The 15,248-nt window shown below is 37.6% G+C and overlaps 1 protein-coding gene across 1 annotated transcript in view; it reads right to left on the bottom strand.

Moving 5' to 3' along the window:
• The window catches only part of atad2b (ATPase family AAA domain containing 2B), a 56,375-nt gene continuing 41,127 nt past the window's right edge, over positions 1–15,248 (bottom strand). Inside the window, exons 26-28 of the mRNA XM_026341244.1 lie at positions 14,622–14,752; positions 4,241–4,369; positions 1–143 (exon numbers count right to left, since the gene is read on the bottom strand). Of these exons, the coding sequence (XP_026197029.1) occupies positions 102–143; positions 4,241–4,369; positions 14,622–14,752 (302 nt within the window). The 3' untranslated portion in view covers positions 1–101. The remainder of the gene's footprint in view (positions 144–4,240; positions 4,370–14,621; positions 14,753–15,248) is intronic.

The raw sequence follows: 15,248 nt of genomic DNA, 5'->3' as shown, positions 1-15,248 counted from the left end.
CGCTGGACTCAGAAGCTCCTTCGCACACTCTCATTCAGTTTGTGTGTCTTTGTGGTCCCAGGCAAGTTCAGGATCTACCTGATAGGTACATTTTCTCCATCTCACAGGAATGTATCAAAATGCTGGATTCTCTCCTCCATCTCCTGCTCCACACACAGACAGACACAGACACAAATACACACTGCTTAGTCTCAACCAACACAGCAAACTCGGGTGTGTGTATAAAGCATCTGTGCACCACGGTTTCAATATTACTTGGAAATTTCCCACAGCAAACAACAGCTTTCACCATGATAAATGATGTAAAATGAAGCAAAGCTGTGCTGGATTGAGACAGGCGATTTTTCTCAGCATGAAAACAGCAGAGTTTGACACTGACTAAATCTGAACAGAGCTGGAGGAAGAGAGATGAATGTTAGCCTGCAACAGACCATGATTAATGCCTTGAAGATGTTACACTGTGTGTGTTCTCATCTGAATGGTTGAGTCAGTGCGACAGACGCCACTACAAGATACCAATTTCAACATCTACAACGAAAGAAAAAAAAACTTTACAGAATTAATGTTACAATTTTATACTTCTAAAGTGGGGTAAACTTCTCCAAGGAGTGACAATCCTTCACTAATAACTTTTGCATCACACACACACACAAACACACTTGCTGAATGACAGAGCTACTGTATTTGTGTAATTAACTAGTAGCAGATACAAAAGCATTTCCTGCTAAGAAATTAAAAATAGCAATACCAATATTATCTTTTGTTTTTTAGCACCAGCTTTAATGGAAATCTCTGGAATCCATTTGAACTGAATAACTTTGAGATGTGGGCTATTACTCAGACAAAACAAGTAAACTGAATATGTCAGGAATTTTGTTTATCGAGAAAATAGTACAATAACTGTTTCTTGTAGCTCTAAAGATTAAGTGTATTTCTTGTGTTTTTGTGAGAATCTTTCTTTTTTCAACTTAGAAATGCTCTTGAATGTTTGGACTGAATGTCACACTTCTGTTAACTTAAGAATTCAAAGTCATTTGTTCACCTGGTGCTGAAGTCCTCTGTTAAATGAGACTAAAAGTGACCAGCTGTTCATTTAACAATCTGGATATAATAAACTACAGCCAACATATCTTGCACTTTGTTCTGAATACATTTAAAAAAGGTCACAGAACTGATCTGCGCATGATTTTAACTTCCCTTCCAACTTCATTTTTTAACATCAATTAAGCACTTAGCACTTTATCATGCCCCCACAGCTATCAACACCAGGTCACACAAGCTGTAAAACCTAATGGAGCTATGAAAAGTCAAGTTAACAAGCAGCTGAATAAAATTCACTAATTTAGAAAATTCCCTGAAAGCTTCAGCTCATCAGACACAGAACATATTTAGACATGTCGAAGCTTTTCACACCTGTCTGTTTGCTGTGTCTCACTGTACACCCCCACATCAACACGCAAATAAGCTTTTTGCCACCTCAACACTTCACACCTCTGTGATCTCAACTCTGTTTGCATAAAGGCCTATCACCCTGCCATCCTGAAAACACAGTCAAACAATCCTCCACAGCACAGAATCTCTCTTGCACCAGCATAAAGTTCAGCCTGAAGATCTCTCTCCAACACAAATGGAAACTAACCAACATAGCAAGGTTTTATTTCCCAATGGAATATCAATACTTTGCATTAAAAGAAAATTCAGCATAGTGTGCTCCACACTGTTAAGATGCTATCAATTTGTAATGTTCAATCTATTTGTTACATGGATTTTTATAAATTACTTTGGTGTACCTGCCTGCTTCGAACCTTTCTTATCTACTTCCAATTGAGGCTCTATTTCCCAGATCAAATTTTTTACATCCTCTGAGAGAATGGGGTTCTCTGTAGCATAAGCATAGAGGTTAGGAGAGCAAAAACAACAGCGGAAGTTTTCCTCTTCCACAGAGAAAAGTGAATTTATAGAGAACAGTCTTGTGTATTATATGTTGAGGAAGGTGGTTGTTGTCATAAACGACTGACAAACGATTTGATGAAGGCCAAGGTTGCCCTGCATTATCTTGTATAGCTAGAGAGAGGCTGATTTCTCTGCAGATTTTCTAATGTTTTTTTTTCTTTATATGAAAGTTCAATACTGATACAGACTGCCTTGAGAGAGGGCATCAAAAGAATTGCTAGTCTGACATCAAAGCCAAATGTTTAGCTCCAAAGTTCTTCACCATCTACATTTCATCACCTGTCGGCAAGAATAGGCTTAAGACGCAATCAAGTCGATTTATGGACCTAGAAATCAAATGTGATGCTTTGGATAAACACATAGTACAAAATAGTATATTAAATGACCAGCCACCTTCCAATCTTCAGCAGCAAACTCACAAATAAGCAGAGAAATAACAAACTCTTATGACATTCAGCTAACGTGGCCAGTGGCTTGCACCGTTCCAGTAGTGCAGAAATCCAGGTTAAAGGTCAAAGCTCCTACAAAGTCTTTAATTGCTGTCTGAGACACGAGCAAGATGCAACACTGGGCCTAGGCCAACGTGAGCGCCAATTTGTAGCTAGAAGCATGGTTGTTGTGTTATTGTATACAGAGTAGAGACGGTCCCTCTGGCTTTAACTGGAATCAGGATACAGTCCACTCCATCTGTTGAAAGGTCAGCTTTTCTAGAAGACTGAGACAAGCCATACCCAGAGGAGGACAGGGAGAGAGTAAAGGAGACAAATGTTTGGACACACTCCATTACACTCAGCTCCACGACGTAGACAGAAACACCACGCTCTTCAACGGAGTGCAACATTAAGTGGAAATGGCTTCAGTCGCCTGCATACGAATGTGTATGTGTGCATGTTTTTGCATTCTCTAAGGAGTTACAAGGAGATGACCTGCTGCGGAGTCGAGATGTAAGTTAGAAACACAGGCAAACAAAACACGTGCCAAACGAGCTGACATTTCTGTTCTCAAAACACCAATTTAGGCTGGCAGGATCAGATGAACCCAGACATGCGCCTTCACCCCCTCCTCCACCAGCCGGCCTGTCGACAGGCAGCACCACCTGGCTGAATGCTCTCTCCTGCTCTCTCTGCTGCTTCCTCTCCCTGACATTCTGACAGCCAGCTCTGGCTACCAGAACCAGGACACTGCCATTCCTGGCCCACTGTCTGCACTGACATCTTACAGGAGCAGATGACCAGATGGGATTCTGGGAAAATATACAGCAGCTTTTTCTGCATGGAACAATGTCAAAAGAAAATAACGGACCATATATTTGTTAACCATTACTCACAGTATGCAAGAAGTGTACTGTTGAATAAAAAAACAGTGCTACAATAAATACATATACAGTTTTTTTTTTTTTTTTCAGTTTATGACCTTTACCGATAGTTCACTAGTCAATTATTTACCATGCTAAAGTAAAAAGAGATTATTTATATATATAATTAAATTATTACATTATTAGTAAAAAATATCAAATTAGTCAATTAAATAAATAAATATATAAATAAGACAATTATGTCATCAGGCTAAATTGTGATGTAGGAAATATTTAATTCTACTTTGATTTCTTAAGCTGCTAAGATGACGGTTGTTCGACACAGAACACCATTTAAATTTGTAATTCCTTCTTTTAGGTAGTAAAGGAAAAATTAAAAATTTTAATACATCCTCAAATGAGCAATGTGTGAAATATAAGGTTGTTTTACGAACTACTCCAGATTCCAGCTCCTTAACTTATTCATCCCTCTCTGTCTCAAACATATATGTGTTCGGTCCGTGTTCCTGCATCTCCTCATAGCTTATCTCGGTGTGTGGATGTCTATTATCTAAGCTCCCAAAAGAGATATTCTACAGTATTTAAAACATTTTTACCATCCACTTATCACAATACCTGGAATATTATTGCTGTAATAAATGTTACCAGTCATTTAAAACCACTGAAACAAAAGCGACGCAGCATTTTTAAGCTATCAGATTGTATGCACAAGTTCATACGTCCAAGACAAATGAAAACCACTAGGCCATTTCATCTCAGTAAAATCTTGCAGAAGTACTGGTATCATCTCTTTTGTACTGAACACTAAAGATGTCCCAGATGCAACAAAGGGCCCGACATTCACTTACAACTAAATCTGACTCAGAAATTGTGCCCACTTTTTGCCTGCCCTCTGTAATTTATTGTAATATTTTTATATAACGTGATGACAACTGGACAGCATTTACAGGCACATAGGATAGTGCAGCTTACCTCCAGAAGCTGTGTCTTGTTGTACTCTCTGCGGTGCTGGTAGATACACTGGCTAAGAAGAGAGTACAGACGCTCCAGCTGCTCCACGCTGTAGCCCTCACTCTTCTTCACTACCGTATCCAGTAGAGCCTGAGAAGCAAACAAAAATACATTAAAAAAATAAAAAGTATTCAACTTATATGCTTATAAAACCTGCAAAAATACTACATTACTAATATCAATAAATGTGTACCGATGACAGGTTGAAAATAATTACACAAACAGATCGACACAATCAGATAATACCGAATACCTGTTCAAACAAGCCAGCTGCTGATGTTGGTGCATAAAGATTCGCATTTGGAGGTCAGCTGTATTCAAAAGCAATTAAGATCAGAGTGACAGCTAATTAAAGCTAATCATAATTAGAACCAAGTTTACATTTCACTGCTACTTTAATTAAAACGTTGTGGACAGTCAAAGGCCCTTTTAATTGACCTGTTCCTCACATTTTATCCAAGCCAAAGACTGTGTGCATGTGTGCGTCTATTTAAACACAGGGCTCATCAGAATGCATGGATTGAATCAGCAAAGGCACAATAATTAAAGTTAGCATCACTGACACAAGGCAAACAGAAACAATGACAGAAAGAAAATGTGTGTGTGTGTTTGGCAGAGAGAGGCTGCAACTATGTGTTAAACACATGAAACCAAAGCAATGTCAAGATTAATAAGACGTGGATGTTTGTCAAATCCTTTCATAAGCTAACATCTGAAAGATAATTACAGTGACAAAAACCTAAGAGGCAAAAAGGTTAGCATTGCAGTAATTATATAATCTATCGCTGTACACCATCTGACTACAAGTTCCATTTTAACAACAGAACAGTTGTCTTGATTCAAAGTGAAGCTTCAAATAAAATAAAAAACTCCTGAGACAAACTTTAAACGCGTGACCTTAAGAGCAAAACCTACTTTGTTAGGACATGTTGACTGAGAAAAGGTGAAATCCTGCCAGCTACCTTTGGTATCCACAATGACTTTTTAGCGGTTTCCCAAAAGAGTTCTGCATAATTATTCTGAAAAGTTACTTTAAATGTATTTCTTGAAATGTGGAAACATTATGGATATAATGCAATTAAGTCCATGGATTCATGTTACAACCTGGTGAAACCAATTCTCCCTGCACTAAACACAAGAGCACTAAGACAGAGAAATTACACCTGTTACAGGATTAGACACTAGGTAGCCATTTCACTACTACAGCAATGTACACATTGTTCTGCACAGTTTTTCTTATAGTTTAACTTATTCTCATCTTACTTTATATTTAAAAACATTATCTAAATGAATGTTTTAAAGTTTTGAATATTTAATAGTACATTAACTTGACTTTAAACATGTCAATAAGAGAATAAAGATACTTTTAATTTAATTTTGTATTGACACTGAAAGCAAGTACTTTTCTAGCTCGACTCCCAGTGACAATGAGCACTTCTACTGAACTCAATAGCCTGGAAACACGACTTTGAGAAGATATTACCTTTCAAATATTCACAGTTCCATAACTTAATCTAGCAGTGTAGGAGGGTTCACTAGTAATATGCCTTTGACATAAAAACTCCACCTGGCCAATCTAATAACTTTGGGTCCCTTGACAAATAAAAGGTTCATACAGAAGCTAAGAACACTAGGACTTTATCCAATATCAGAATTCAGGCAAAGTGATAATGATCATCACTGCTGCATTCAGAAGGTGCTGCCAGCTGCTGTATTATTGAGCATATTTTATTGGTTTCTTTTCGTGCTTTTTATACAGTAACTTTGCTCTAACATCAAGGGAGTTCTCAGGTTTCATTGTTCCACCCAGCCATGTGAACTCATAAAAATGGACCAAATGGAGTCCATCACAGTGAGATGTCAATTTTAACAACACATGCATAAAAGTTTTAATTAGAATCATTACAGTCCATCTCACATGAATAATATTGTGAGACTCTGCAACACACTGTTATGACTTTTCTTTCATCTCTTTTTCATTGTTGCCCATGTCTTGCTTTAAGTGCATTTTACTATTTTATAGTGCACATTCAATCCTTTATAGTGCATCTTCTCACCTCTAGCCTTTTTCAATGTTTTATAGAGCTTTTGCTTGTTATTTTCAGCCCCATTTTTTCCCCAAATATCACATGTATTTGTCTTTTCTTTCCTTTTTTGTCTAGGTCTTTTCTTCCCTCTTCACCCTTCTTTTTGTCGCCTCAATTTATTCTTCTTTGACCGTTAGCCAGCTGATTGCAGCCATGTACTTCCCAGCCTTTGTCAGCATGATCAGGATGTCTGCAACAGTGTGGAGTAAATGGTGTGAGTGTGTCTTACACGGACTCTGATTGAATGAGCTCACTGCACACAAAAGGGCAGTAATCCCAAGCGTTAAAGACTGCTACTGACACAGACCATTTAACCTCACCCCTCTAAACTTCCTGCTCCATCTTTCCTTCAACACCTTTACTCGAATATCTATCTACCCTCATGTTTCTTAGGGCCACAGATGGAGCTACATCAGTGCTAGAATTCTGCCTGTGAGAAAGGATCTGGTCATAAAGGGAGTTTTGGCCAACTGGTTCAACTTTATGACTGTACAATCACTACTACTTAAACTGCATTTACTGAAATCTAAGTAATATTAATAATACTAAACTATCAGCGAGAAAATAACTGGAACAAACCAGAAGTTATTCACACAACTGGATTCAGGCTAAAGACTGGGCACCTAGACATTCATCACACAGTGATACAGCTCTGGTACCTAACCTCTGAGTTATCAACCAAAAGACAGAGAGTCTAGTCATATCATGACATACAGCAGCATGACAGTATTACTCAGAGCATTTCTCATGCTTTCTAGGTTAAGTTTATGTAAGATCACTGGGACATTAAACCAGCACTCCAGCCTGTAACTCTTTTTTTTAAAACACAGCTACAAGGCTTATCCGTGTTGCAGAGTACATATTACTAAATGTATGTATGTCACCTATGTCATTAACTACTATAGGGCTGTCCTAGTTGCCCACTTAGCCTACAACCCAAGTACACTTGTACCTCATTGGCGTAAGATGTAAATCTCAACCACTGGTGGTCAGAAAAAACAGTGCTCCATTGCTATGCAGAAAATCTTTAAACATAATTAGTAAGATGCCTCAGTAAATTTACCCTACAGTTAATAATTTTTCAACAAATAATGTTAATTGGCGAACACGAAATGTTGAAGGTAAAATCATTTCATACTGCACTAACAGAATGTGAAAAAATTATGCTGCATTGAATTTATCATCATTATGTGCTTTAGGGTTGTTGTATATAAAACCTTTTTAATGCAGACAAGTGGTAATAATGTAGTAGAGGGTCTTACTCTTTCCACTAAGGGATACTTCACTAGTTTCAATGTGTTTATGTGAGTGAGTATGAAAATCATTCCTCACCAGTGAGAGAAAAAGTGTTACCAGGCAATGAGGGGAAAAAACAAGGATTTGAAGTCTAACGGTCCCTGTCACCAGGGAGATGATTATTACTTCAATATCTGCCTCTAAGAGAACAATCCAACCTCTTCTTCTTAGATATTTTTGTCTTCAACACTAGCAAAGAAATGAATTATAAATGATTCTGGTTTCCATGAATAACAAGTTGTGGCTTTATTCAATTTAGTCTCAGGACATGGAAATAAAATGGCCATCCCTTTTGAGCTCGGTATGTAAAATCCTACTGGGGTTAACACATGCTAAATATGCAGTGGTTGTCTTTCCTTCTACATCAAATCAATGAAAATTCTAAATGAATTTTAAGTGAGACCACATCTGCAACAAAGACAAAGTTGCTGAGACAATCATCCTAAATTTCTTTTCTTAACTATGGATTAAGGATTGAGTTTAATTTGGACCAACTACTTAGGCACTGGCTCATGGATGTTAAATGTGTGACTTAAACAAACAAACTCAACTTTTCTCCTTACTGATTACCTTATCCATTTCAACCATTCTGATGTTATCCAACCCAGTTACTTTACAAAATTGAATGACTTTAAACCTAGTAATGCCATGATGACATTAACTGTCAGCACTGTGATTTTTGTAGTTATAGCTTTCCCCAAATCAACTCCAAATACTAGAGAATTAAATCCAGCAGTGTCAAATTGTGTCACACTGTACTATTAGAGCCTTTGCTGTGATTCATCTCTCACTATTCTCCACCATTTGCTCGTTTCTTCTTATGAAGAGACTTGGCTTGTCCACAGTTTCTTTTTGTCCTAGTTACAATTACAGTTGCAGTTTTCACAAGTGAGAAAGTGGTGGAAATGTGTAGGCACAAGTAAATTAGGACAGAAATACCGTCAGACAGTGAGTACTTATCAGGGTATGGGTAAGTAAGAAGAGAGATAAGAGCAATGAGAAACAAGATGTAAAAATGATAAAGGGCTCATAATTTTTGGAAGAAAAAGTTTGAAATGAACTTTGCATTTGATACAGAATAAGTCGACAAAAAATAAATGTGGTAAGTAGGCTACATGATTTTTTTTTTACAAATACATTTTATATTCAAGACAGCTGGGATCCAATACCACCAGGTAATAAAGGAGAAAAAACCTTAGCATGGACTTAACCCTGCACCTCCACTAATTTTTGCAAAATTACTTCATGTAGGAAGTTGTTTTCAAAATAAAAACAACAGAAAAATTTAATAAAAGGTTTTGCGTTAAGATGGACAGGAAGGATTATCTATTAGCCAACTATGCTTACCCTTAGGATAAACCTCAAAGGACACAAAGGTTAAGACATCAAGGCAACAGATTTATGTGTCACACTAATGTAATGCTGTGTTAGGTAGAGAAGGGTGTTGAGATAACTAAGCATTTCAGATTCCTTTTTAGCAATACGAGAATGATTGCTTTGTGAATTCACAAAGCCTAGTCTCCTTTAAGCTTTATCATCAAAATACACAGTTCACTAGGTATATGAAAGCATGTCTAAGACATTTATATGCATTAGAATAATGCTTGTTATCTGATATTTTCTATATTTTATTCACATTGGTAGACCAATACTGTTGGCTAGTATTACAATTGCTAAAGATGATAACCCTCTTTTTATGTACCGTTTAAAAATCATGAGTACAGAATCTCACAAACTCTAAATCTTTAGTTTATACAATCCTGCTCACCATTATTGGCACCCCTTTATGTTTTGCATCACCTGCACAGTATCTTCAGAAATAAATGGACTTTCTTAATTAAAGATAATTTAACAAAGAAGATTGTTTTTTAACTTTAAAGAAGAAACGGAAACAATGGGATGATCCATAATAAAGTCAACCCTCCTCATTATTTGAATGCACATACTTTGGCAGCAATGACGGCCTACAAACATTTCTTGTAGACATCTCCTTAGCTGGTATTTTCTCCCACTCTTTCTTTGCAGTTTGTTCAAGCTCTCAAACATTTGCAGGGTTCTTTTCCCAAATGGCTTTCAGAAAGAAAGCTCAAAAAATTTTAGATCATTACTCATTGCTGGTCATTTTAACAGTACTTTTTTTCCTTTTCCACCATTCCTTTGTGCATTTGAATGTGTGCAATGTGTCTTTGTATTGCTGGAGGACCCATGATCTTCACTTCTATCCAGTGTAAGTTTTCTTACACTGGATAGAACATTTTGCTCTAAAATAATCTTAATAATTCTCTGATTTCATGATTCCTGTGATACGGCCAAAGCCTCCAGTACCAGATGGAGCAAAACAGCCCCACAGCATTATGGCTCCTCTACCATGCTTAAATGTTGGGAGGGTGTTCTTTTCCTTATAAGCTTCATTGCGCCGTCTGTAAACAAACTGTTGGTAAGCATTGCCAAAAAGCTCTATTTTTGTTTCATCTGACCACAGAACATTTTGCCAGAAGGATTGTGGTTTGTTCAAGTACTCTTTAGCAAAGGTCAGTTGTTCCTTTTTATAACTTTTCTTCAGCAATGGTGTCTTCTTTGGTTTAGTGTGTGGTGTGTGGTACTTGTTAAAACCATAACCCCCCTGTCCCAGATCAGCCTTTGGGTCTTTGGATGTTTGACCTGGGTTTTTTTCCCTGACATAAGCACCAACCTTCGAATTCTATTTTCCTCTTCCCCTCATGTCCAGGGAGGTTCTTGACAGTTCCATGCTTGGCCAACTTCTTAATAACATTGCACACTGTTTAAACAGGGATACCAAGGTCTTTGGAAATGGCCTTATACCCTCGGAGGTCTTTGCCAATAGTAGCACTTCTCATGTCCTCAGACAGCTCCTTTGTCCTCACCATTGTGACAAAGGTGTGTGGCTATAAAACACTGAAGTCATCATTTTTGGGAAAATTCATGTCAAATGAGCATTGACAATGTCCGTTTTTCCACAAGTGAGTCAAAATGTGTTTCTATACTGATTTACAGTAAAGTATGCCAATACCAGTACCGCAGCAAGCTTTACATTTCTTCATCCCATTGTTATTTTAATTTGTTGTTTATCAATTGCACATTAGTATAAAACATGAGTTCTCTGTAGAAAAAAAACTGTTTTATTCGAATGTTTTTGGGAAATATTCTACATCATAGGTGCCAATAATGGTGAGCAGGACTGTATAAAAGGGTTATATAGAATGTATGAGGTGACCATTGCAAAAGGGCATAATAAAAGTAAAGTAAATATAAGAGACCGTTATGTCTATGTTACGTGAGTTTTCCACACTACTGGACCTCATGTGCAGGGCCAAGAGGCAAAGCAATACAAGTGCAATTATATGATACTAGCTGCAGTGTTAATGCCATCAGTGGGAATGAATGAAAATAGAAGCAGCACTTCAAATGCTATTTATTTTTATTGACAATCAAATGCTGGTCCAGCACTACTATTAAGTTGTTCTCTTTTGAACAGACATGTGGCATGGCTAGTTTGCCAGTTGGGCCTCCACTGTTATTAGTACTTAGTAAATGAAGGAAGATGGCAAACTGAAATGGGGCCATTTCAGTTGACAGGCTTCTCTAAAACAGGAAATCCTGACTTGTTGTAATAGCTATGCATCAAGCCAAACGACTCCATACTGTGCCAGCTACTAGAAACACTAGCTCTTTCTAGGCAGCTACTAAAGGAAACAGCAGAGAAGATGATAATCTGTGTGTTTGTGGTAAGATGGAGGAAAATTTGCTGGGCCAGATTGCATTTCTTGTTACTGAATTCTCATCTGCAATCGTCAGCACCACTTCTTCCAGTCCATCTGTGGACAAGTGTCTGACTACTGATGAAAGAAAACAGCTGAGAATAAGAGACATTTTGGAGTAGTGAGAGAAACAAGCCTCAGGACCTATTTATTCATGCTGAGGAAATCATTTTGATCCAGACAGCATCAAGCATCATTTCAGTGAAACTGGCAATAACAGAACTTGATTTTACTAAGTGAATCAGAGCAAATAACTGTGCCGTGGCTCTGAAAGGCAGGACGGGAATACTGAAATAATACCATTTCTGTCCTAAAGGGCTTTGAACGTAGGGTCTGTGAACAAACTCATAACACTCTGATGGTATTTAATTCCAGAGAGATTGTAGAGTCTCTTCCATCAAGTTAAAAGTCAGAAATAATGAGCCCTCTACAATCAATGAATACAACTGATGGAAGACAGAAGGAACACTACACCATTCACTACGGGCCCTAACACAAATCAGGCAGTGTGCCATCCCAGCATTGCCAGCAAATATCTGCTTAAATGGCAACTCTCATCCTGTGCACCGGAAATTCAATTTGTTCCGTAAGCCAGGGATGAAAAAGCAATTATTCACAGTCCCCTCTTTTCACGATCTGTTTCTTTAAGATATCTCCCTTCTTCCCCCTACTAACAAATAAACCTCCAGATTAGTGCTGTGCATAGCTTTTTATAGGGGCAACCAGTTGAAGCACTAAGATCAGGCCAACTAAAAAGTCTGTCAATCAATTTGAAAGATGGAGTCAGGTTTGGCAAGGCAAGATACGTACCCCACCATCCTCATCATCCCCATGGGACATGGGTAAAAGCCACCAGATAATGGCTTGAAAGCTGGATGTCACTTCAGAGTATGGAGGAAAGAACTAAGTGCACGTCAGAAGAACACCAATTACACTACACATAGTGCGCTAAAACCAAGCCCCCATGCCCGATCAGGGGGGAGCGCTGTCAAGGGAGCCTGCTGAGCTGAGTCTCCAATTTACACTTGGGGTATTAGGTGAGACCCCAGCGTGACTGTGCAGAGTACCGCAAAGCTGCTTCACATACTCTCTGTTGCTTGAAGACATCCTGGTACAAGTTGGCAGATACAGTGGGGCAGAATGAAGCTCATGTTTGAGTCATAACCCTGTTTCCTTCAAATGCTGCAGGAACAACACCTGTTGATTTAGAGATGGGAAAATGGTCTTCCTCTGTAATTGGTTCCCCCCATATTCAAATAGAAGGGATAAAACATGCTGATAATTGAAAGAGGAAAATAGGAGCAAGACACTAGCATAACCATGGGGTAATGGGAAAGGAGGAAAAAGCCTTAGAAGTTAGTTATCCATCTGAGAGGGACAGTGTGACAGCGACAGCCTCAGACAGACTTGTGGATCTGGGGGAAGCTTAAGGCTGGTCACCCATGATTAAGTCTCCCCAATTTTCATCTCAGGCTTCTGAGATGAGAACCATACAACGTCTGTGACATGGTGTCACAGCAAGATAATATGTGAAGAGTGCGAGCCAAATCTGCAGGCACACTAAAGATGGTTTGTTTTCAAAGGGAGCAGGCCAAGTATGATCATGAGTGTAATTTTTTAACACTGTTCTCATGCACATTTAAAGCACCCAAATTAACTTAGGACAATAACTAAACCAATATTTAAAGATTGTAGCTCTTCTTTTCTTTAACCACAGTCTAATTAGTTGCAAATGTTACAGCTAACTACAGCTAGTTCTGTTGCCACAAATAGGTTTGTATTTTATTGCCTCGTGACACTTTTAATAACATCTATAATTTCCTAATGTCATTAGTGCATTACATACAGGAAATCAAATATAAATATGTATAAATATTTGTTTTCATTTCAAAGATTATTTCTCATTTGCCTAATCATTTAATTTGTTACATTTTTTTATGAGCTGCAATGTTTTTCAAGCACTTTAACACATCAGTGATTTTTAACTGGTGATTAAAATGAACTAAATATATGAAGTGATAGCAACCATAAAAATCACTGATATTTTGTGTGACCATATTTTCCACTTAAGAATACTCCTATGTATGTTGCTGCATTATAGCCTTGATATAAATCACAGTACCTGTTAAATCTCAAATCCTCAGACAGTATACAATGCCAAATCACCCTAGCCGTTTCATCCTTTAAGAATTAGAATGATGACTGTGTAGAATCAAGCAAAATGGTAATGGGGCACGGACTGGGATTTTAAAAAGCTAAAATCCTGGTGGGTTGTAAGAGGTTAGATAATGCTTTAGTCTTTGAGTGGCAATGAGGCTTTGCTTAACCAATACAGAGCAAGAGCAAATGCACACCCCTGAGGCTCCTGTCTTTAAGCCTTTCAAGCAGATTTCTGGGTCAATTTTTAATTAAAATACTTAACATGTCCACAAATGCTACAGTAACAAAACAAAGCTACAACTGACAGCGGAGTGAAGAACAACAATGATTATGGAAATCTCTAGGTGTAAAACAAACACCACTTGAATAGAAAAATTTGTATATAAATCGCCATCTTTCATGCTTGAATGAATTTACAATGTTTAGATATAAAGGAATCTACTTTAACATGTACTTTACTGTCAATGTCCAGTCATTGGACAATTTCATATTCCAATAAACTTAAGAATATGTAACTATAAGCACATGAGGTTAGACATACACTAGAACAACAATTTAAAGTGCCCCCAACTAAAACTGACTCACACATCACAAATTATTTACAAGAAAAACACATTTTCGTTATTGATGATTTTTTAAGGCAATTGTGAAAGTGTTCCAACTGTAGGCTGGTTTGAAAAAAGTTAGAAAAGTATTATTTTTATGAATGATACTTTTCTAACTTTAAGGACACTTCATAATAGGATAATTTGTCTACCCTGCTTCTTTAAAACTTCAATCTCCTTTCATGGGATCAATACATTTATTTAAGATTCTCTTAATGAAGTATCTCTTGTTTTCAATTGTCCCAGTCTTGATGGTGCAAAAGCATCTCAAAATACCAAGAGCCTGACACTGAAACAGTTAAAATTCATTCAGCCATTATTTTGTTTCATATTTACATCCAGGCTTCTTTAGTTTCCATGCTGTACTGAAAATATGCTGACCCATAACCCCAAACAGATTTAGAAAAGATTTTACCAGAAGTCGCTGGTGGTCAACCACTACTGGAGGATGCGGAGAGACTGGTTGTGGCTCTTCATCTGTTCTTTCTGCACATCCCTTTAGCTGCTCTGACGGAGTCCTTTTGTATTTTTTCACTTCGGAATCCCCTATGAAGAGATAAATGAATCATTGGTGGAAATGTGTAAAAATGACAATGAGGAACCTAAATAATTAATGCATTGTGGTAGTTTAAAAATACTTTAAACGAATGTTTGAGCTATTATATGTGTAATACTTCCTGTTTTTCTCATGAACCACTGCAAAAAGATGAATGCAACACTATGATATGTATCTGTTTGAAGCTACTAGCCACTACTGGGTGCACAATATTTTACATCAGACCTCTTCCCTGTCCATTTACAACAGTGTTCAACAAATACTTTCATGGTAAATAAAAATCCTGGTTCAGCTTGTAATGAGAATGGGGGCAGAGTAGCCAATCTTGTTTGTTGTTTAAGAAGCCACAGTTTGTTTGTGCTCTGTTGTGTGATCGTACCATCCTCTGATGGCTTCTCCATATTCTAGCAGCACCATTACCTCAGCCTTCCAGCTGGCCTCTGCTCATCACAAGCCAAATCACAGGGCTATAATTGAACATAAACT

This window comes from Anabas testudineus, chromosome 24 (genome assembly GCF_900324465.2).
Source record: "Anabas testudineus chromosome 24, fAnaTes1.2, whole genome shotgun sequence".
In the NCBI taxonomy this organism is placed as follows: domain Eukaryota; kingdom Metazoa; phylum Chordata; class Actinopteri; order Anabantiformes; family Anabantidae; genus Anabas; species Anabas testudineus.
Note: the sequence above shows the minus strand (reverse complement) of the source record. Positions and strands in the feature narration are given on the sequence as shown.